This window comes from Canis lupus, chromosome 16 (assembly GCF_011100685.1).
Source record: "Canis lupus familiaris isolate Mischka breed German Shepherd chromosome 16, alternate assembly UU_Cfam_GSD_1.0, whole genome shotgun sequence".
NCBI lineage: Eukaryota > Metazoa > Chordata > Mammalia > Carnivora > Canidae > Canis > Canis lupus.
This window is the reverse complement of record NC_049237.1, coordinates 23366657-23390238: the sequence shown is the minus strand read 5'-3', so window position 1 is coordinate 23390238 and position 23582 is coordinate 23366657. Positions and strand designations below refer to the sequence as shown.

Below are 23582 nucleotides of genomic sequence, written 5' to 3'. Positions count from 1 at the left end.
CAGGCACCCCATTCCTTTCTTTTTGATTCTCATTGCCACTTTTGGAGATTTGATGCTTGTAGGTAGAAAGGAACTAACATTTACCAAGTGCCTGAAGTGTGCCCAGGGCTGGTTGGGCACTATGATAGATAATCTGTTCCTCAGTGGTCCCAGGGGTCTCTGTGGGTGTGTCTGATTGTTTTACAGAGAAGCACACTGAGGTCACTGATGAGAGTTCTTCCCTAATAAGATCTGAGGGTCCATGATATGAGCCCTCAGCTCTTATGAATTTGTGCCTTCTACTCTAGTTATAAAGAACTATAACCCAAGACATCTAAGTAATTAGCACAGAACTGAGTGATGGGAAGTGTTTTGCTTTGTTTTCAAGTTAAACAGTTTATGTCAGTGTAAATTTCTCTTAATAAATCATGTTAGAGGGGCCCCTGGGTGGCTCTGTTGGGTGAATGTCTGACTCTTGATCTCCGCTCAAGTCTTGATCTCTGGGTGGTGAGTTCAAGCCCTACATGGGGCTCCTCATTGGGTTGGGGGGTCTACTTAAACAAAAAGAAATCATGTTGGAAATGTTGGCAACAGAAGGGCTTTGTGTAGGGCCCTGATTGTAGTGATTAGAGACGATCGTTTCCTGCTCTGTAAGTGACTGCTCTTGTGAGTGTAAGTGGGCCATCCCTCATCACATGTGCAAGTCCTGGAAGTGTGCTCTTTGCTACTTTACAGGCTAGCGCTCATCCTCATGGTCTTCGTAAATTATGGAGGAGGAAAATATTGGTACTTCAAACACTCAAGTTGGAATGGTAAGAGGTTTCCTAAAAACAGTATGGCTTGTGTAGGACCCCTCAGAGAAGTGTGGACAGGAGAGCCTCTCAGCATCCCCTCAGGAGCTCAGAGATGAGGCCCCACCAGCCTCCTTGGAGCGCTGAGTTCCTATCCCCACAGAATGACCTCTACTAACCCTTTTGCTATGTTCTTGTTTTTGTGTGCTGTGGCCTTGTAATGCTTCACTGTGATAACACATAGTAGATGCCCAGGTCTCTGTTGTGGGACTGTGGGACTCTGCAGAAGCTGTTAGGAATTTAGTTGTAAGTGACTCTTGCCGTATTCTAGATATGCCTTTTATTACAGCCACTTGGGGCTTCTGCCTTCTGAGACTCATGGTCCTCCTTGGGGTGCCATTGAGCTCAGATTGGTCTGAGTGGTGCTGAATCGTGGCCGTGAATCTGGCTCAGTAGTTGGTATAGGAATGGGGTTTGAATCATGCTGCTTGAAGACAACAGACTTGTCCACAGACTTCTACTTTGGCTCTCCCGTGCCCAGTTACATTCTTAGGAAAGGCCCCAGGCCTACCGACTGGTTGCAGAGTCCCCAGAGAGTGTCTGTGTGTATTACTTCAGAGTTTTCCCGAGAATTCTCTGTGTGAGTTAACTTTCCATATATATCAGTATATAATGGAGCCATTCTAGATTTAGGAAGTGTTTGTATTCTAGAGTCATTTACCTGACTCTTGTGTCTGTGTTATTCTCCAGGACTGACGGTGGCTGACCTTGTATTCCCATGGTGAGTTGCACTCTACCACCAGTATTGCCCTACAATCATCTATGGTTTTTTTTTAGCTGCTGCTGGAGCCTTTCTCCAAGACCATCCTTGACTTCTGAGCCACAGGCCTGTGTTGCTGACAGGTCTCTGGCATTATGAGCTCCTTCTAAAAATTGTGATACTGCATAGTTCTTATACTTGGTATGGGACTTATCTAAGACCTGAATATAAAAGATAAGTGATTGCACAGAGAACCTTTTGTTCATTTGTAGATATGGGATACAAGGTCCTGGGATCTTGTAGGAAATCATAAATTCGGAATATGTAGTTAAATCCCACTAATGCTGAAAATAAGTATAAAAGTCATTTCCTAAAAGAAATGTAGTATATTGGCATCAGGAAATTCCGATAAGTATGTAACAGGGTAATACACTAAAATTTAATGTAACAGAGGAGCAAACCACTCTGTCTCTGATCATCTGTGGGTTGTTCACCTTGTTACAGGACCCCAACTTCCGCTACAGTGTGGACCTTTTGTCTTTGCTGATGATGTGCTGAGTGACTTTGTCCCATCTTCAGGAGGTAGCATTAAGCTATTGGGTGTCATCCTTGCGCAGGGGCCATGCTAATCTTCTCTGTATCATTCCAGTTTTAGTATATGTACTGCTGAAGTGAGCACAGCACTAGCTATAGGTTTACTGCCCTGGTCCCTTGTGTTTCATCACTAGTATGAATTCAGGGTTTCTTGCAGGAGAGCTGGGGTTCTTTTTTGAGATGGTTTGGGTAGGAGGAAGTTTTATATGCCTGAAGACCTAGTAAGCCAGGTCTTCATGTACATGTACATGTACATTCTTTTTGAAAAAAATGATTTTATTTATTTGACAGAACACAAGCAGAATGAGTGGCAGGCAGAGGGAGAAGCAGGCTCCCCACAGAGCAGGGAGCCCCACGTGGGGCTCAATCCCAGGACCCTGGGATTATGACCTGAGCCAAAGGCAGATGCTTAACTAACTGAGCCAGCTAGGCATCCCATTTATGTACATTCTCTAGGAGGTTCCCTACAGGAAATGTGTTCCCGTTTTTGTTACTGGACACTTTTATCCAATTAGATGACCCCAAGAAAGGAAGCCAGGGGACACCAAGTAATGCAGTAAGAGCAAACTCTCATCTCTGATAACCTCACGCTCAATAACTGGAAAGATTGCTATTCTGACTTTTTTTCTTAAGAGTTAATTTAGTGTAGTAAAAGCAAAGGAAAGAGGTGTGTGGTTCAGACAAAATTAGAAAAAGAAATAAAGCTTTCATTTTTCTTTCTGGAGAAAGAGTGAATTTAGAAATGATTGACATCTGTTTGTTTCTCAAGGACTTTGAGGATGTGCTCATGAATGTCCTGTTGTTTTGATTGTAGCATCTTTATCATTGTTTCACTTTGATAATGAATGGGGAGACTTGTCCTTGGAAATTTCGCTCAGCCCTGAAGAATTTTCCTTCTAGGATGGGACTTGAAGTTGCACAAACCTTAGAGTCCACCAGCGCTACATTCTGATTCTTCCTCCAGTGTTATTTCACTAATTGGCTATATTAGAAAATCATGTGTTGCTTCTTTCATGTAGTAGATTATAAAATATTGATGATACACAGACAAAACGCCACCCTAGAAATGGCCACCTCTTAATAGCTGTCCTTTTTTTAGGTTTGTATTTATTATGGGATCTTCGATTTTTCTGTCGATGACTTCCATGCTGCAGCGAGGATGTTCAAAATTCAGATTGCTGGGGAAAATTGCATGGAGGAGTTTCCTGTTATTCTGTATAGGCGTGGTCATTGTGAATCCCAATTATTGCCTTGGCCCCTGTAAGTATTTTTCCCCTCTGTGAGTGTATATTCCGGTTGAAATATGGAAGCTACATGTCATAATTTAAAAGAAATATAATGTCTCCATCACAGGTGCCTGCAAAAAGAACAGATATTAGAAAAGCATATACATGTTTGTATAACTTGGGGCATTATTACTACTATCTTGGGACTTCAGACCTGGGAGGGGCTTCTATGACCACTCAGACCCTCCTGCTGTTCAAAGGAAGACTGAGTCCTGGAGAGATGAAGTGCTTTCTGTGGCTCTTCTAAGTGTAAGGGACAGAGAAGGGCCAGATCAGGTCACCTGGTTCTCGGCCCTGCCCCCTGCCACTTCGTATTCATCCACTTGCATAATAAGGTGATTGTATGATAGTTCAGGAATCAATCCACCTTTGTCAGCACCTGTATGCCCACTGGTTTGCGGGCAAGGAGTATCTTCATTGTTGTTTTTGTGGTGTGAGCAGGACAGGGAGGCCAAGGGAAGGACACACACCCATGCCTGGGACCTGCATTGGAGTCGAGGAAGGCAGTAGTTGCTGTACTTGAGGGGCTTCCAGTGTCATTAGCAAAACAGGACACAGTTATCTGGACAAGAGCCACAGGGTTCCCTCAGACAGGCTGACTGAGAGTCAGCATCAGGAGAAGGTACAGGTCACCTTCCAGATGGCATCAGAAGGAAAGGTGTCACATAGGGTTGATTGATGGATCTCCAAAAAGTGGGCCTCTACTCCCAGGAGAATACACCATAGGGTTCATCACATGGTCACACTCTTCCAGGGGTGGTCATGCAGCCTGTAGGACTGGGAGAGTCTGTTGGTGGCCTGTGCTAGCTCTGCAGGTTGGTGGTGGATTGAGAGCTGATTGAAACTGTACCCAGAAAGACAAAGTGCTGGGCGGGAGCCTCAGGGCCCAGGCAGCCCTTGCTTTGCCTCACACCCAGGGGACCCGTGTTCTTACCTCTGTGTCCCAGGCCAATTACTGTTGCGGGTTTGAGGCAAGTCCTATATGTGTCTCTATCTCCAAGAGCAGAGAAAGCCTACTTAAGGGCAGGAGAGGTTTGTTCCCCCACCCTTCCCCCACCGAGAGAACAGTAACGTTGTCTTGGGCAGGAGGAGGGATGCTGGCTAACGCTGCACCTAACCTGTGCCTTCTGCAGTGTCTTGGGATAAGGTGCGGATCCCTGGTGTGCTCCAGAGGCTGGGGGTCACCTACTTTGTGGTTGCTGTGTTAGAGCTCATCTTTGCCAAACCTGTGCCCGAAAGTTGTGCCTCGGTGAGAAATCCTGCTCTTAAACACGGGAGTGGGGGAGGTGGGGAGGGGGGTCACTGTATGTTGTTTTTTTTACAAGATTTTATTTATTCATGAGAGACAAAGAGAGAGGCAGAGACACAGGCACAGGGAGAAGCAGGCTTCATGCAGGGAGCCCGATGTGGGACTCAATCCCAGAACTCCGGGATCATAACCTCAGCCAAAGGCAAATGCTCAACCACTGAGCCCCCTTGGTGCCCTGACTCTGGGTTTTCTTGAAGTGAAGTGAGACTAGACCTGAACGTGGGCTTGGTCAGTCACGTGAGACCCAAGGTCCGTGGAGGCTCGTCCTGGGCCTCCATGATGGAGTGAGGGGGCTGGGTGGGACACCAAGCACTAGGTGGGTTCTACTCCTTCTTTCAATCAGGACAGCTCCAAAATATAAATTTTGTTTTCCTTTCTTAAAAATGTATTTTTAAAATTGCCTTTTCAATGCAGCTTTATAGAGATGTATTTCACATACCATAAAACTCACAAGCTGGAAGCCTGCCATTCAGTGATAGTTTATTCACAGAGTTGTGCAGTCATCACCACTACCTAACTCTAGAACATTTTCATCACCCCACAGGAGACCCTATACTCCTCACCAGCCACTTACTATTGTCCATTAACCCCCAGCACCAGGCAACCCCCTCATCTACTTCTATCTCTGTAGATTTCCCTGTTTGGGACATTTCGTATAAATGGAATGATACAGTATGTGTCCCTTTTTCTTAGTTTCTTTCACTTAGCATATTTTTCAAGGTTCATATGTGTTGTGCCATGTATTGGTGCTTCATCCCTTTTTACTGCTGAATAATATACTCCATTTTATGACTGCCATTTTTTTTGGATACATTCATCAGTTGATGGGCATTTGACTTATTTCCATTCTTTGGGTGGTATGAATAAAGATTCTATGTATATTTGTGCACAAGTTTTTGTGTGAACATCTGTTTTTAATTCCCGTGAGTATCAGAGTAGAATTGTCCAGTAATTTCTTTTTAACTAATATTTTACTATGATATTTCATGGAGAGGGGCAGCTAGACCTCATAATACATATAAAACAAAACAAGCATCTGTTTTTGTATTAGTATCATAAATCACCAGGAATTTCCCAAATACATTTACTGCCTATTTTTTCTTCTTCTGCTCACATGCAGTTTGTACATGTTTTTTTTTAATAACCTCACTCAGGAGAGAAGATGCTTTTCCCTTCGAGACATCATCCTCAGCTGGCCCCAGTGGCTCTTCATTCTGCTGCTGGAAAGCATCTGGCTGGGCTTGACATTCTTCTTGCCTGTTCCTGGATGTCCGACGTAAGTGAGCCCATGTAGGTAATCCATATTTGCCAAGTCAGAGCTTCTGGGGTGATAGCTTGCAAGTTTCCTGAGTGAGAGGAATTCTCTTTTGTTTTGTCTTCTCCTTGGAGGCATAGTGTGTATTGGGAGAGGAGCTTGCTTTACGTCCAGAGGAATGTCTCCGTGAGGCTTTTTCAGGGTCTGTGTGCAGGGCAGTTGGGCTGCCCACCTTCACATGTGGGGAGCAGTTAAGTCAAAAGGGCATCGGTGAAGAGTGCATAGCACCCCGGTGTCTCCGTGTGTGAGACACCTTGTTGGGCTGCAGCAATTGCCAGTGTAACCCTTAGTCCCACTGAAGTCCTATGAAGTACGTATTTTCACTTTTCCAGTGGTTATCTCGGCCCTGGCGGCATTGGAGATTTGGGGAAGTATCCAAATTGCACCGGAGGAGCTGCTGGCTACATTGACCGCCTGCTGCTGGGAGATGACCACATTTACCAGCATCCCTCTTCGGCCGTGAGTGAGCCTAGCTTGTACTTACAGCAGGGCACTTGGGAGCTCTGACGTGAAGGAAAACAGAAGGGGCTGGCTAACTGGAAACTCTGTCCATTTAACAAATTATGACAAGAACTAGTTTTTTTTGAGAAGTTGGCTGATTTAGGAAATTTAATGTTTAGTATGGGGCTGTGTGTATCCATTACTTTGAATTTGAAAGTGCAGATGCACGGAATCAAGCTGTGGCAGCATGCTGTCCTCTGGCTCAGGTCAGACTTCCTGGCAGCAAACTCTGAGGCTGAGACTCCTTATCCGGCCGTCCTTTGGGGATCAGCAGATGCTGATCCTGGGGGGATCCAAGGAAGCAGCAACAGGCAGAAGGGGTAGTTGGACTGCTTGGTAGTCACACAGGGCCTCACCTAATCCCCTGGGGGGCTGGACTGGTGTGTTGGAGTGAGGGGGTTGACCATTGGATGCAGGCTACCCCCAGCAGGGAAGTGTGACTCCTTCAGTCAAGGACCCATCCAGAAAAGGGACTTGGCTGAGAGCTTCTGGCCATTGGTGCTTCTACCTATTTGGGGGATGAAGGCTTTAGTCTGGAGAGGGCGGTGGGGGGGGGTGCAATATCTGAGTGTTGTGCTGTGGCATCCACTATGCTCTGTGTTTCCAAATTTCTGCAGTTTCGACAATTACATTTGTTTTATAATTAGATAACAGGTAGAGCTTTACATGTGATTCACCATAAAAGAAGTTAGGAAGGGGCATCTTTCTGATGTTACAATAGGGTTGACAGAGGGAATAAACCTGACAATTATGACGGTATTATGCGCAGTGTTGGAAGCAGTCAAGGATGCAGCCTGTGCCTAGGTCCCCAAGGTTGAAGTGGCTGCTCTGGACCATGGCTCATCTCTGGGCTCTGGGCTCCCTTCTGCGATCACACCCCCACACTTTGTTGATCAGAAGTATTCTGTCTGTAATCCCAGCAAGCTGGCTGTGAATTTCTGCGGCAAAAACAAAACACATTGAATTCTGGAGTGTATTCAGATTTGTATTTGATCTCTGAAGTTGTTTGTGTGCATTTCACGGTCAGTGAGTCTTGCCGCCTTTTTCTGTTTTGTTTAGGTGCTTTATCACACCAAGGTGCCCTACGATCCAGAGGGAATTTTAGGGACCATCAGCTCCATTGTGATGGCATTTTTAGGAATTCAGGTATTCATTCATTTCATTAGGGTACATTTTTCTGACAGTTCATGATTATTGATTCAACACTAATTCAAAAACTATTTCATTAAAACAAGTAACTGGAAACATATCTTCTATGGTCTAATAAGTTCTGTTTATATGTGACAGATTGTCAAAACTAGAAGTCATTAAAATGCAGCACAATGAAATAATTCCTCTATATAAGGTATAATTCCTGTGTCCCCCCCCCCGGCCCCCCATCATTTATGTTTTATCTTAGCAGCGGAGGCACAGAGTTTCTGGGTAGTGGGTAGTTTCAGAAGTGTGCAGAATGTTTGGTGTTGGCAGTGTGGGGAAGCCCCTGTGTCACTTGTCACATTTTGTGTACACTCTGTATGGTTTCAGTTTATGCATATTTTATGCCAGAACCAATACAGGTTGTTCTTGGTTTATCTCACATGCAAAGTTTGTTTAAATTCTGAACAGTCTAGATTTTTTTCCCCCTTAAATTCTCCTTATTGGCGTTTGAAACTATTATTTGAGCAGAGAGAGCTAACTGGGGGAGGGCAAAGCATGTAAAGCAGCACTAATGGGATGCTCTGCGGTGATGAAAATATTCGTGTCCATATGGCTGTTGAGTACTAGAAATGTGGCTGGTATCACTGAAGAACTGAATTTTGAATTTCATTTCATTTTAATTAATTCAAATTTAATTTCAAATAGTCTCCTGTGGCTACTGGCTGCCATATTGGATAGTGCAGGTCTTCATGTTTTGATGATTTCATGTTTAGCAATACTGCTCTGTACTCACCTCTGTAGCACTTTATAGTTCACTGTGGGTGCTTTCACATATGTTCATTTAACCCCTGCATCTGCAGGGGTGAATCTGCGCCTCAGGAGCAGCCTAGGGTAGGGTTAAGAGCATGGACCTGGTGCCACAGTGGGATTGAACGCTGCCCTACCACTCTCTAGCCAGGTAGACTCAGGCATGTTCACCCTCTGTGCTCCAGCAGCACCTACTTCATGAAGGTGTTGAAAGGACTGAGGAAATTAATTCATGTAAAATTCTAAGAACTGACACCTAGAGAGCATTCATGAATTTTAACTTTAATTACAAATTATTATGAACATTTTCTTATCCCTTGCTATTTTCAGAAATCAAGTCCTAATTTCAGGGGATATTTAGTCAAAGTCCAGACTGTACTGTTTCTAAAACATTTCTCTACCTTTATGCCCACCTGCCCCTGTCCCTCTGTACTGCAGGCCAGTCTGAGCTGGCTCCTTGTTACTGGTTTTTGGGGTGGGGGAGACAGGACTTTGATCAGCTCCCCATCACATACGGGAGAAAAAAGCCCTGCCTCCCCAATGAGACTCGCAAGCCTACCTGCCTTCCACCTTCCCGCAACTTCCCAGCCCCCTGGCCTTTCTCTGTTACCCACAGTGGCTCAGGGCTGCAGGTTCTTTCATCATTTGATGAGCTCCTGTGCGGCTGTTCCAGCCCACACGCACTTCCTGCTCTGCACATGTAGCCTCAGCTGGACAGCATTTCCTCTCTGGCATCTCTCTCATCCTCCAGACAGTGATCCCTCCCCCTGCAGAGCCTCAGTGCCCAGTCAAGGGCAGAGTGACATCCCTTCCTCTTCTCTGTGATCCCCACTGCTAGCAGCGTGCCTGGCAGATGAGTCTGTGTGTTGAGTGATTAGGACGCTGGATGAACATGAAACACGATGGTATCTCAAGGAGTTTGCTAGGTCACCTGTGTTTTCTTCTCCAGGCAGGAAAAATACTCTTGTATTACAAGGATCAGACCAAAGACATTCTGATCAGATTCACTGCCTGGTGCTGTTTTCTGGTAAGTAGCTGACATTGCTCACTACAGTCCTGTCCATACATGTTTCAAAGAACTGGAATGTTCAGCCCTGGAAAGCAGCTGTCCCCACATCACAGGAGTTGCATTCTTCTCTAGAACAGCAGAGAGGAACACATCTTTACACCTGAACTCTCAGGTTTACTTTCTTAGGCAAATGTCTTTATAAATGAGAGTGTTTGCTGTGGAACAGCCAACAGGAGTCTCGTGAAGAAATAGTGTGGGTCCCGGTCGGAGCCAGGCCGGGAAGAGCAGGGCAGCGGCTGCCAGAGGTCGGCTCCCAGATCTCCAGGTGACGGAGAGTTGAAAGTCGGGTTGTTCATTTTATCTCTCATGCTTCCTTTTATAATTTAGTTATTAGTTTACCGTCAACTCAGAACAATGCTCTAGAGATTTTGATTTTGGTTTTGAGAATATTTTTAGCTATGCATCCTGAAAATAGTTTTCTAGTTAAAAGAATAAAATAGAAGACATAATTTGCAACCCTTACTAAGTAATGAAGTAACATATTTTCCAGTTTTGAAACACAGTCGTTTTTTGAGATAACATAAAAAAACTAACATCTTTCTCCCCTATTGTAGGGGCTTATTTCTGTTGCTTTGACGAAAATTTCTGAAAATGAAGGCTTTATCCCAATAAACAAAAATCTGTGGTAGGTATAGAAAACAATGTCATTTTAATGCTGGGCTGATCTTGCTGATGCTGGATGTGCTCCACAGGAGCCCTGAAACACCTCATTTGCCTTGTAGGTCCATTTCATATGTCACCACACTGAGCTCCTTTGCCTTCTTCATCCTGCTTATTCTGTACCCCATTGTGGATGTGAAAGGACTGTGGACGGGAACCCCATTCTTCTACCCAGGTAAACCTCTAAGCCTGGAGTCGCTGGTGGTGACCAAGTGGGCCAGCCCAGAGACAGCTGAGCAGGCCTAGTACTGCGACCTCGGGCCATGCCCTGGTGGCAGGTTTCTAAGACGCTGGCTGAGGGAGAAAGCAGCTGGAACCACGCTGTCCCAGGCCACGTGCAGGACATGCCTGGCCTCTTCCAAAACAGTGCACCCATTTTGTCTGTTTAGATTGTGAGGTCACAACCAAGCTCTACTTTTTTCTTTAGGCAATCTTGAGTTGTGGAGCATCAGAAACGATCCAGGGCCTGGTATCTAGCCATATGGGGCCATGTCTTCTTTCTGAATATAAATGTCTGAATATAAATGTATAAACTGCCTTATAGATTATGTATAAGAAATATCAAGAGACAGTACCAAGAGATCAATGTAATGGTTTCAGCACAATTCTACCCAAAGACTGAGAGATAGACCTAATCCCTGGTCTTTTTTTTTTTTTTTTTTTTTTTTTTTTTTTAAGATTTATGTATTTATTTTAGAGAAGGAAAGAGCATACATGCACAGGGTTGGGAGGGGCAGAGGGAGAGAGAGAGAGACTCAAGTAGAGTCCATGCTGAGCGCAGATCCTGCCGCGGGGCTCAGTCCTGGGACCCCGAGATCATGATCTTGGTTGAAACCAAGAGTCAAACACTTAACCGACTGAGCCACCCTGGTGCCCCAGACCTTATCATTTCCATGACTCACTTCAACCCTACGATTCTAATGACAGTTACATTTTCTGATCTCAAGTTTTCAATGTAAAAAATGTAAGTACATGGTTTTGGCAACTCTTGCAGATTTAGTATTCAAGAATTATATTGTTACAGATATTATCTAATTTTTGTTCTAGCTTGCACTTAAGTATTTAAGATATGCATTACTTATTTTTGGCAGTAGCCAATAATATAAATGTGTGCTTTATTTTTTTTTCATTGAACTGAAATCAAATTTCACGAACTAAATAGATGATCAGATGTGACTCAGGTTTTCCTATTATTTTCTGTATCTCTCCTCCAGGAATGAATTCCATTCTGGTGTATGTTGGCCACGAGGTGTTTGAGAACTATTTCCCCTTTCAGTGGAAGCTGGAGGACAACCAGTCCCACAAGGAGCATCTAACTCAGAACATAGTCGCCACTGCTCTTTGGGTGCTCATTGCCTACATTCTCTATAAAAAGAAGGTTTTTTGGAAAATCTGACAGCTCCAACTGGGTCTGGGGGGAGTATGGAAGCAGCCTTTATTAAAGGGAACCATTACTTATAAAACTGCTGGGATGTGTCTTTCCAGATGATTGGGGAAGATGCTGATGTGCTCTGGCTGGTTTACTGGGACATGGCTGTTCATCAGAACTCTGTATATTTGAGACTTGTATGTTTGGAATATAATTGTCTTTTTTCTCCATCTTCTATGTAAATGGATGTATTTAGAACTTCATTTTAAGGATTTCTCATTTAACTTTTCAAAAGGAAATTGCCAGGGCCATTTTGCTTCTGTGACGGATAAAACAATCTGAAGTCTACTTTTTATTGATGTTTTCCTGCAGTCGTGCACACGTGCCAGCCAGGAACACATCATTTCTATTGCGGCTGACTATGAGACTTATGAACGTGATGTGTAGTACTACAGCCCCATATTTTTTGGTTAAGTGCAGTTTAATACTTCAAGAAAAAGTAATTTCCTTTTCAGATCTGCAGGGCGTTGGTAGGTCCAGAAAATGCCTTCTAGTAGGTGTTCCCTCCTTTTTCCTCGCTTGAAAAAGACAGTAATACAGGTGTGCCGTTCCCAGCCACTCCTGCTCATAGTTGTGATACTTACATACCTATTTGCTTCTCTGTCCACCCGCCTGTCTGTTGTTCTCACTGTGCGCTGGCGTGCTGGATGGCAGCTGGCGCCCAGGGCTGTCCTGTGGCAGAGAGGAAAGCACACTGTCCTCTCTGTGGTGCCAGCTCTGCCATTCTGGCCATATGAGATGCCAGCAGGTCCCTTGGCCTCCCTGGGCTTTGGTTCCCTCATCTGGGAAGTGTGGGAGACCGTGATGTTCCTTCCAGCTCTTAGGCTCCCTGAAGTGGGATACATGAGTGACTTCTCTGAAATCCTTAGGAAGATAATTTTATTACAGAAAACTCTTCAGCATAAATGATAATGAAAAGGTTAAAAAAAAACTCTCATTGGAGTTAAATCTTTTTGGAACGACCCTCCACAGTGGAGGCGCCTTTTCTGTGTGGGATCCCAAAACCGAAGAGTTTCCTAGGAATGAAGTCAGGAGAACACGTGAGGAGAAACTGCGCTTTTCATATGATGCATCATCATGCTTACGAATTTTCTGTGAGAATTCCGTGCGGAAGAAAGTCGCTCTCCACCCTCCTGTGGTGGTGCACGGCCACCTCCGCAATGCTGCTGCTGTCACCACAGCACGGACGAGCTGGCCTGCGCCTGCTCCGAACTGCCCGCCGGACCCCTGCCTTCCCGCCCTCCTTCCCTGGTCAGACCCTCCCCGTGGGGCAGCCCAGGCCCGTGAAGGCCTCCTGTGCCTCCAGCCGCCCCCCAGCCGCCCGCCAGGTGCTGCCCTGGCAGGGCCCACACCTTGGCTTCCGACTCTGCCTGGGGCCTCCTGGTTTAATATTCTCCTGTGTACACCTGACCTTTGGAGCCCCTGCTTCTGAGGCACCTTCTTTGACCTCACGTTCTCCTCCCAAAGCCCTGTGTTCTTCCCCTGGTGACGCCGTGCTGGGGTCGGCCTGCTGTGACAGGTCCTGTGTCCACGCCTCATTCCACACACTAGCCGTGGGCTGGCCACGGGCAAGGATTATGCCTCTTCACCTGTACGTTACCATGCAAACCTAGAGCCTCGTACTCAGCAGGTGTTAAATAAATGCATAGCAGAGCGAAGCAGTGGTGGCTTCTGTTTTCAGTACTGAAGTGCTGATGAGATGAGTATGTCTGGAGCACTCCACAGAGACGTCCCTGTCGCTAACATGTGTGGGCCACGCAGCACGGAGACTGCCGCCACCCTCCCCTTGCAGGGAGTGCTCGAGTGGTGGCGCCATGTCATCCCCTGAGTTGGGCGTCCCTGGAGGAGTTATCCAGAAGCATTTCTTGACCTGGGAAGTAAATGTGTATATCAGGTAGGTAGGGTGTACCGAACCCTAGGGACCAGGGCATCCTGATTCAGCTGCGTTTTAAGGAAAACGTGGCTTGTGTAAGAAGGCCCAAGGTGGGCCGACAGCCATGCACAGGGACCGTGGTACCCCCCCAGAAGGAGAGGCACCCCCTCTGTGCATCTCATGACTTAATGAGGCCGATCACCCTCCCAGAAACCTCTCAGCAGCCTTTGTCATGTGTCTCATGAGTGACCAGCCTCTTGTCCGACTCATGAAACCAGCAGTGATGGGCCCTGGTGCTACACAGAGGGCCTGCTTCTGGAGGGGACCAGTGTGTCCAACTGAGTGTCCCAGGCCGGAGAGGGGTTCCTAGAGTGACCAGGCCCAAAGTACTGTTCTATAGTGGGGATGTAATGGTTGCACGTTTATTTTTTGTGCTTATATCACTCATTCCTATTTATAATTATGTGAATAAATTGTTGCTCTGACACTTTTTTTACTCAGGCGACTATAAAACAATCACTGGGTGTCAGCGTAAATGAAATTGCAACATAATAGTTTTTATGTTTCCTTTAATGTGATTCTATTTTCCAAATAAATGGGGAGACAGGTGGACTTTTGAGAAGTTCCATCAAACTGCCTTTCAGATAGGGATCTCTGTCAGCTGTAGACCCTGACTGGGGGTTGGTCTTTAAAAAACAGTAAGCAACACACGGTAGGATCCATGACCCTATTAAGGCTTGAGATTTTTTTTTTAAGATTTTATTTATTTATGAGAGACACAGAGAGAGGCAGAGACACCGGCAGAGGGAGAGAAGCAGGCTCCCTGATGTGCATGCAGGGAGTCTGATGTGAGACTCGATCCCAGGACCCCGGGATCACGCCCTGGGCTGAAGGCAGGCACTAAACAGCCGAGTCACCCAGGCCAGGGATCCCTAGTGTTCAAGATTTTTAATACTCCTTTTGTTTGAACTTTGAACTGATGTGGGAAAACGCATTGCAGCGTTTGTCTTGTTGCCTACTTGTATAATCTGTTTTCACCAGGGTGTACTGAGCCAACATTTTTCTCTTGGTAATCAGTATTTGTTGGGCTTTAGGTTGAAAACATTGTGTTTTCATGCTACGTACATTGCCAGAGTTGCTGGAAATGCTAGATGCTTGCCTTAAGTCAAAAGGACTCATAAACCCTTCATCCACTTGTGTATATGTCAAAAGACAGCTATTGACAAAAGATGCCATCATCTCGCTGGCTTTCCTTTGCCCAATTCCATCCGAAGTGCCAGCGGTGAGGAGAGCTAGGCCTTGCTGCCTGCAGGGCTGAGCACGTGACTTCCCCCATGTCTGTTACCATTTTGGGCTCTGGTGCAATTCTGTCCTGATGACTGCAGCTTTCTGCACAGAAAATCAGGTTTTTTGTGGCGGTTTGTTCTTGTATTTGATAGTTCATAGTCCCGTTCTTCTACTTCGATCCAGGGTAGTTTTCCCGCTAATGTTATACTCCAAGGGGGTTTAGGTTGTAAACTGGTACCTCCGTATAGCCAAATCCTGCCTGTGATGGCCTGCCCCGGAGACAGCTTGTGTAACATCTTAGGTGACGCCTGTCCCATGTCAAAGAAACAAAGCCACACTGATGGCGTGCTGAGGGCAGACCTGACTGCACTAAGGGGTCCAATGTGAACTAAACCAGTTTCCTGGAAAAGAAGGCTGGAGACTTTAATTTTTTAAAAAATTTTGAGAGAGAACCTGAGCAGAAATGGGGGGGCAGAGGGAGAGGGAGCAGACTCCCTACTGAGCAGGGAGCCTAATGTGGGGGCTCAATCCTAGGACCCCGGGTCCATGACCTGAGCCGAAGGCAGACACTTAACCGACTGAGCCACCCAGGTGCCCCAGCTGGAGACTTTTTAAAGGCTGGGTGTGATGGGATTGGTCTGTGTGACAGGCCCTGGATTTGAGTTGGCGCTTCTCCTATCTTTATGTCGGGAGGTCGTGGGGCAGGTTGAAGCAACCTAAATTAGGCCCTTACCCTCCTGGATATTTACATTTCAGAGGCAGCTCTGGTTCTTAGGTTCTGGTGGTAGTGTTACATCTCAAAGGGCAGTGGGAGGACTTGTACTTGCCAGCTTTCTAAAAATAACTGCTCTAAGGGGGTTCAGTGACCTACCTACTCATGCCCATGTTCTTGTTGGATTGAATAAATTTGTGATCATGTAGCTTTCTCTGATGGGTATTTTAAAGGGGTCCAGGGTCATCCTGGGTACACGGCCTTAAGCTGCTGGAAGCGGTGCTGGAGTTTGGTCACATCGCTGCAAGAGGTGAGGAGGGGGCCCTCCTGTGCCAGTCTGCAGGCCCTGCCCTGCCTCACCCTGTCCATGGACTTGGTTTGATTTCCCACTTTATTCTATGGCCTTTCCCCTGCAATTCTGCACACACAAGTGACACCACTCAGCTACAAAAAAATTAAAAAGAGGGACACCTGGGTGGCTTAGCCGTTGGGCATCTGTCTTCAGCTCAGGGCGATTCTGGAGGGATCGAGTCCCGTGTCAGGCTCCCTGCATGGAGCCTGCTTCTCCCTCTGCCTGTGTCTCTGCCTCTGTCTCTCATGAGTAAATAAATAAATAACATCTTTAAGAAAAAAATTAAAACAATGATTGGTTCTTTTTCATCTGGTGCCTACACATTTGGGTATCCAAATGTCTTGTTTTGAGGTATGCTGCCCCCACACACTGATCTGAAGAAGGTATAAAACCAAAAGGTGTTTAATTTGAAAGCGGTTAGGGACTAGCATGCTCCTCAGTCAAAACAATAGGATGGTTTATTTGGAATCAACTCATACTAAACATAGAAAATTGATAAAACACTAAAATGAACTAAGGTGGAATATTTTCTGACATGTCTATTACTTAAACCACTTTATTGATTTTAATACCCTTGAACACCCTTGAACAGATTTGAAAGGAACGGGTCCATTTATACAGATTTTTCACAGTATGGTACTATATATGCATTTTTCTTAAGATTTTAACATTTTCTTTTCTCTAGCTTACTTTATATAGGGGCACCTGGGTGACTCAGTGGTTGAGTGTCTGCCTTCAGCTCAGGTCGTGATCCTGGAGCCCTGGGATCGAGTTCCACATTGGGCTCCCTGCGTGGAGCTGCTTCTCCCTCTGCCTGTGTCTCTGCCTGTGTGTCTCTCATGGATAAACAAATCTTTAAAAAAAAAAAAAATTGTATATAAATCCTATAATATACAAAATACATGTTAAGGCTTCCATTTAACAGTAGGCTGTATTAGGTAAGATTTTGGGGAATCAAGTTATGTGGATTTTCAACTGTGCATTTGGTAGACTGGTGGGGGGCATGCTGGTGCCCCCCAGGAACCCCCACGTTCAAGGGTTGACTAGATCTGAAACTTTTCATGCAAAATGACTAACTTCTTAGCCTCATTTAAATTTTTTTTTTTTTAATTTGAGAGGGAGAAAATGAGAGAGAAAAAGCACAAGCCGGGGGAGGAGGAGGCAGAGGGAGAAGCAAGCCCTCCGATGAGCAAGGAGTCCATGGAGTTTAATCCCAGGACCCTTGGGTCAGGATCTGAGCTGAAGGCAGACAACTTCACCCACTGAGCCACCCAGGCGCCCCAGCCGTCTTATTCTTAAGTAGCCCCTAGAAACAAATATTTGATGTTTACCTGATGTATTTCGGGACAAGAAAAGAAGAAAATAAACCTGAGAAAACAAACCAGCTAACACTGACCCAGCTGGACCCGCGAGGCATTTTTCCACAGACCTCAGGTGAGGGAACACTTAAGTCTTCACAGCCTGCAAGGGGAGTGCTGACGTCTCTGTGTTTCAAGGCCAAACCTGAGGCACTGGGAGCTAACCTGTCCCAGTCCAAGGCACTGAGGGGCCAGGCAGGCTGCGGCTGGAGCCAGGCCACAGGGCTGGGCAGGAGGGAGCGGGTGCCGGCTTCCCGCCCCTTCTACAGCCTCCCACCCACAGCTCCTTCCCTGCAGGTTCACGTCAGTTCATTTGCGTAAAGGTCTGTGCTATTAAAATTTCCTGAATGAAAAGGTCTGTAAGTATGTTGATATGTGATACCTAGCAAAGCCTAAGTATGGAAAATAACACCTTGAAATCATGAATAAGACTCCTGTTAAGTGAAAGCACACTTTTGTTCAGAAACTCACAAGAACTGAAATACATTTTAAAAAGACCCAAACTTAGGATGATTTTTATTTACAAAAGAGATTGTTTTGTTTTACAAAAATTACAAAAAACAACTCTTAAAAATAGAAATAGCTTCTCAGACTCTTGGGAACTACTCTGAAGCCACTAAGGAATTAGAACTCAGAGGTTTTCTTCTAAGCATCATAAGGGCATCTATGGATGCTGTATGTCTTCATAAAGAGGTGCCAGGGCCCTGGGCCTTTCCTCTGGTGGCAAGGGCTCCGGTCAGGCCAGCGTCTGCAGGAGCAGGATCTTCTCGTTGATGCAGAACCTGTGCAGGACCACCATCAAGTTCTCACCACAGCGGGACACCTGGCGCTCCATGGCCAGGCGGAAGTCCTCCTTCACGCCTTTGGTGATGCCCCGAGTGACTGTGTGGTGCCTGAGGGCAGCGACAGGGAAAGAGACGCATACCACACTGAGTGCCAGCATCACCGTTCGGTGTTTCTGGGGCAGAAGTAGTAACATGTGTCTGAGCATTAAGCACAAGTAAAAAAATTCAAAAAGGAAGAAAAGCCCTAGCCAAACAATCCCCCTGCTCATTCCTTCTCAGAGAGACATAGAACTAGAGCGACATTTCCCCTACTCAATAAAAGGCCAAACATCTAAACATCCGGTAAATGCCAGCCGCTCTGCTTCTGAACTCCTGCAGCCCTGACACCAGGCAGCCCTGTGCTGACCTGTGCACAGCTCTGTTCACTGTGGGCCAGCGGGGTCCAGGCCACAGGGCCACACAGGTCATGTCCAGACAGGCCAGCCGAGTGCAGAGGTGGGAGCAGGGAGGGGAACCAGGAGCCACCACACTGAGCTGGGGCCTGGGGCCTATGTGCAGCCTCTGGGGTTGCAAGTGCATCTGTCTCTTGGCAATACCAAGAACAGGACAGCTCTGCCAAGTGCTGAGCCCATCCAGACTCACGTCTGTTGGGGAAGCAGCAGGAGGAGTTGGCCGTCCCAAGACAAGAGCCTGGCAGGGGTGGGGGGAGAGAAGCAGACTCGCTGAAAAGCAGCCAGTGCCCTGCAAGAGCCTGCTAGAGACCAGATCTGGTTCACGTGATCAGGAGACGTGCACGTCTGTGGGAGGGTCAATGGGAGCCCAAGAAGAGGCTCTAGCTACACCTGAAAGCTGTGAAGAGGAGACCACAAAAGAAATCCCAGAAAACCAAAGACATCAAAATGAAGAAAAGAAAAATATAGCGAAACTCAGTGGGTCGTTAAAAGGAAAGGAGCTCTAACTACCAGGTCAGTACTTTAGATCAGTAGTAGACACCTCCATTCCCCATTTTGATTGCCTAACTTCCCTCAGACGCGGTAACAGAGATTTAAAATTAGATATTTACATGTTAGCCAAAACAAAACTGTAGAAACCACTCTAAAACGTTCCTGGTGTTGTTGTTTTAAACTTGTGTATCATCATATAAAACAAATACAACAGAAGTAAAAAAGTTGCAATGCAACAGAAGGAAAAACAAAAGGCTGTGTGAGGGTAGTAGAGATTACGGGACAGCCTAATGATGCCAACGGGCATTTGAAAGAACTGCACGACCAAACAGCAGCAGACCTGCGCAGAAACACAGTTCCTTGTCAACATTCCGGTGTCAGTGAGGCTGAGGCCATGACTCCGTCCCACTGGCAATAGGCACAGACCTATTTAAGCTGTCCTGAGACTCTGTTCTTCTGGGTCCTGGACGGCAACCCCATGGGAGCCAACCCTCAAGCACCCGAAAGTTACTGCTATGTGCAGGCAGCGAGCTAACAGGCTTTGAAAAGTCAAAGCAAACTCTCCCCTTCGTGCTAGTAAACCTAGAATACAATGTCTGTCCTATTGATCATGGTTCAATGGTACTGCTTCTATACATTAAGGCAGTACAATTCCACTGTACTTGTCTCATTCCTATCCAGTCTCTATGCCTCTGGGGAGTCTGGATGAAGAAGACTATTAATTATTCTGTCGTTCACAGGCAGGAGACATTGGCTGGCACATGCAAGATACCAAATATTTTCAGTTTCAGAAAACTCAGTGTCAGTGGTAGGAAAATGCTGTGCTAAGGCCTGGTTAGACCACAACATCAACACTGGTCCCTAATTAAAAAATCCATGATGAAAATTTACTTCAGATGGGCTTTGGCATTCTTCAGTCTGTAAGACTGAATGCCTTGTGTTTTACCAAATAAATCGAAGTCTAGGGGCCTGACCCTAATGGGCACTTCACCTAGCACAGTTTTAGATCTTTGTTTTCCAGATCCATAATGATTTTTAAATCGAACACAAAAAACACTGGCAACTTATGGAAAAAAAATAAGAAATGTGACAATATTACAACCAGATGGTTTTGCCAAGGAATGCAGAACAAATTAAAGAAATAAAAAAAGCATGAAAAAGAGCGCTGAGGAACGAAGAGCTGAAGACCATGGGCGGCACAACATGTTGACAAAACGGCACACTATGAGCAGGTGTGTTTCCACTTGGTACCTGTCAGCAGTCTGTATGCTGGGCTGAAGCACAGGTAAGAATTCCTGCTGCAGTAACCCCATGGGAGGGCTAGAAGGCCTTTAAAAAACAGCAAACAGCAGCATTCAAACACCCACACCGACTCACCCTGCACTGCAAAAACAACACGCCAGAGAAAATGCACAAGACCAAACAGACTATACAGAGTCCCTCGAACCTCCACGCCCCCGCCCCCCTGCCTCCCAGGCTACGGCAGAGTCTTTGCGGGGGGGGGGGGGGGGTGTTGAGGGTGGGTGGCTGAGGGAGAAGCCAGCGGCCCTCTCCCTGCACCTGCCACTGGGGAACATCCAGAGCATCTTGATCCTGGGCCCTGAGCTCAGCCCACTTGAGATCTGGTGTGAAAACAATCAGCTGTGCCCCTGCCAGTCCCAGAGATAAACCTGGGGACTTCTGGCATCCATCTCTGCCATGATGGAAGCCCCAAATTGAAGAGGCCCTTCTGAGAGGACTCAGAGGGGCTTGGCAATATTTTTGATAAAGAATGGTTGAGTTGGAAGTTCAAAAAGTATTGAGAAAAGGAGCAGATGGGGAAAAAAAGAGTCTGGGGCCCACAGCTTTGCAGAATTTGTAACAAAGATTTAGTGCACAGGACACGGTTTTTCCATTTTCATCCAGCCTAATGCAACTCAGGTACCGCAAATACCAGCAGAGAAATAGTTCTCTATTTTAAAACGTATGAGAAAACATCTCTGTTTCAGGGTCAGTCGGCAGGTGCGCTAGTAGTTGGTACTGACCCGCCAGCATCCGAACAGACCAGGACGCACTCACAAGCTGACCCAAGAGGAGGGCTGTACACTGCTCACAACACCCTGGCCTCTCAGCTGGAGGCACCACCCACAAGGGCTTCGATGGCTTCAAAGAATTTGTTTCGAGCCCAAAGGGAAAAGGAATATAGTTTTACTCAAGATTTGGATCCTAGCCCCCTCAGGAAAAGCTCTGTGGCTTATGCACCTTGCTTCTCCTGCTGGTTTAGGCCTAAGTAATTTGAAATGCAGGTGTCAAAGGAACTTTGAGACTCGCATAGGGAAGAATGGGCAAATGTCTACAAGGCTAGCTCACTCACTAACTATCCCTATTATTGCTTCCAAATGGATGGGTTAGCAGGTTTCCCAAGGTGCCTACTGGTCTTCTACAGGCAGTCAGAAGCAATTAAAGTTTATATTGCCCAGGGTGGGAGAGCATGGAATTCTCCTTCGAAGCCCAGAAATGCATGCTACGCATCCTCACCTCGCCCTAAACAACCCTTCAGAGTGACACTATCTGCGTGTCCAGGACAGTGCCTGCTTTCATTCCTTATCCTTGGGGTTGTCTGCATGTAACCAGGTCGTTGTTCAGCCCAGTACAAACTGGCTACACCTCTAGAGGAAAGGTTCCATATGATGAAGCCTGAGATGCAACTGTTGATTTTCTAACAGTCCACTCACTCACATTTTCACAGTTAAGCACTATCTGAAGTGAAGTATCATCTATAAGTTTAAAATGTGGTTGATTTTAAGGCTGTTCCTATGTTATGATAATTTGTAAAGTGAGTGTTAATGTGAATTAACTGAAAAGCTATTAATATTAGGTGTGTTTTATATATCCAGCCTCAAAACCTAGAAATCTTATTTTTAAGCCCACAAAAGGGGATACCTAAGCTCCCATATCAACAAGTCATCATTGTTCTCGAACACTGTCAGGAATATTTTAACCATGCAATTCTTCTCCCCAGAGTTCACTTGCAGTCTTAGGGAAGGGAATGGAGATGGGAGGATGAGCATGGCCACCCCATCTTGCCTAAGCAGCCTAATGCAGAAGTCTCTCATGTTCCCAAAAAAGAGCATTTGCTCTTTTATTTTAGATGTTTAGAATATTTATAATATTTACAAGATGAAGAACTAAAAGCCCACTTAATCTCCCCATTCCTTAGAATAGATTCCATAAGACCCTCTTCTCAATAGCAGTAATGTTCACTTTGCCCCAAATTACTATGATTATAAATATCGAGAACGCACATCTCATACTTCCTTCTCAACATTTCTAAGGCTCTACAAAGACAGAAAAAGATGTGGATTTTTGCTCTCCACAATTGAAAACTCGTTCATTTCACAATTGAGAGAAAAAGGACAAGGTTTTCAGCTTTCACAACACTCCCTTCTCACTTGGGGCTCAGTCTCTTGCAGTGACTAACACTGACTCATAGCCATGCTGAGTCTGCAGGACGCAAAGGAGAAAGTATGAAAATAAAGCTACACGTGGCATTTACAGCACAGAGGATCTATTGCCCAAACTACAATGAGTATTGAAGGATAGAAGCAAGATTTATGAGCTATTTAAAAATCATAAATGGTCACTAACTTTGTCTAGGGTGTGGGAGGGCCTGCCTGAGACCAGGCACCCCACCACTATTTCTTGGGGCAGGCGTGTTTTTCTCAAGAGGCACCAGACCCTGCCAGTTTCCCGGGCGCTATGCAAGCAGTGACGACTGCTTGGGAAGGCTTCATATAAATACTGAAATCCAAGTACAGTTTATAAATAAATAAAGTCTGCAGTTTTTCCTAATCTACTACAACTCTAAGCATGGCTCTTCTTAATTAAAAACATTCTGTCTAACCGGAAATGTATAGGATTAGCCTGTAAATTTTGGAAAGGAAAAGATACTCTGAATGAGACTTCTGTTTAGTGAAAGGGTTTTAAAAGTGACAGAAGTACCCCAATTTAAAAAATGTTTTATCAGAAATGTAGTTAAGGAACCATCAGGTTTCAGAAGGACCTAGACTCCAATCTACTCAAAAACAGAGACCAGGTTTGGATTCCTTTCTAGGAAACTTCTCAAAGCTACAAAACTTACAGATATTTCTGACAAGCACATGAAAGGTGAGCACTGGAAGAGCAAGACAACATGCTTACTTGATCAGCATTCCTTGATTGGGTAGCAATTCCAGATGAATTTTCCCACCTTCCTGAGTTCTTAAGTAGGCGAATTCCTCCAGCATATCGATATCTGCAGGTCAGATTCAGGTTAACCACGTGCAGAGACAAGGTGCCCCCTCTCTTGGAGGGCCAGGCTGGCAGTGACTGACTTGCCCATGGCCACCCCACCAACTGGGTCCGTACCAGAACCCAGGTCGGTCTAAGCCCCAAACTAAAGATTCTTATACCAACTATAACACCTCATAAAGAAAAATAGGTTTCCATACAGATTCTAAATAAACAGATTCTATATGGTCCTAACAGCAAAATCTTTTGATTTCTGAATGCAAAATGAAAAAGGAAGTGGGGGTGCTGTATCCCCAGAAACCGTTTAAGAACTACCGCCCTAAAGCACATGGAAAGGATAGCATGCTCCTCACTGTTCAAATGTG

The 23582-nt window shown here is 45.7% G+C and overlaps 2 protein-coding genes and 1 non-coding gene across 10 annotated transcripts in view; 1 reads left to right on the top strand and 2 right to left on the bottom strand.

Annotated features, from left to right (window-relative positions):
- Positions 1–13295, top strand: part of HGSNAT (heparan-alpha-glucosaminide N-acetyltransferase) — a 43022-nt gene extending 29727 nt beyond the window's left edge. For both annotated transcript variants that reach the window (XM_038559899.1, XM_038559900.1), the window contains 11 exons: positions 715–791; positions 1521–1551; positions 3224–3384; positions 4544–4659; positions 5874–5995; positions 6367–6493; positions 7595–7681; positions 9429–9506; positions 10103–10173; positions 10271–10383; positions 11423–13295. In XM_038559899.1, the coding sequence (XP_038415827.1) occupies positions 715–791; positions 1521–1551; positions 3224–3384; positions 4544–4659; positions 5874–5995; positions 6367–6493; positions 7595–7681; positions 9429–9506; positions 10103–10173; positions 10271–10383; positions 11423–11604 (1165 nt within the window). In that variant the 3' untranslated portion in view covers positions 11605–13295. The remainder of the gene's footprint in view (positions 1–714; positions 792–1520; positions 1552–3223; positions 3385–4543; positions 4660–5873; positions 5996–6366; positions 6494–7594; positions 7682–9428; positions 9507–10102; positions 10174–10270; positions 10384–11422) is intronic.
- Positions 2102–2209, bottom strand: LOC119869650. Its single transcript, XR_005371744.1, has one exon. It is a non-coding gene; the product is annotated as a U6 spliceosomal RNA (small nuclear RNA).
- Positions 13296–17701: 4406 nt separating the features above from the next.
- The window catches only part of INTS10 (integrator complex subunit 10), a 29524-nt gene continuing 23643 nt past the window's right edge, over positions 17702–23582 (bottom strand). For 5 of the 7 annotated variants that reach the window (XM_038559897.1, XM_038559892.1, XM_038559893.1 and 2 more), the window contains 3 exons: positions 23128–23221; positions 20200–20277; positions 17702–18112 (listed from right to left, as the gene is read on the bottom strand). In XM_038559897.1, the coding sequence (XP_038415825.1) occupies positions 17956–18112; positions 20200–20277; positions 23128–23221 (329 nt within the window). In that variant the 3' untranslated portion in view covers positions 17702–17955. The remainder of the gene's footprint in view (positions 18113–20199; positions 20278–23127; positions 23222–23582) is intronic. The other 2 variants (XM_038559894.1, XM_038559895.1) reach the window with 1 other exon arrangement.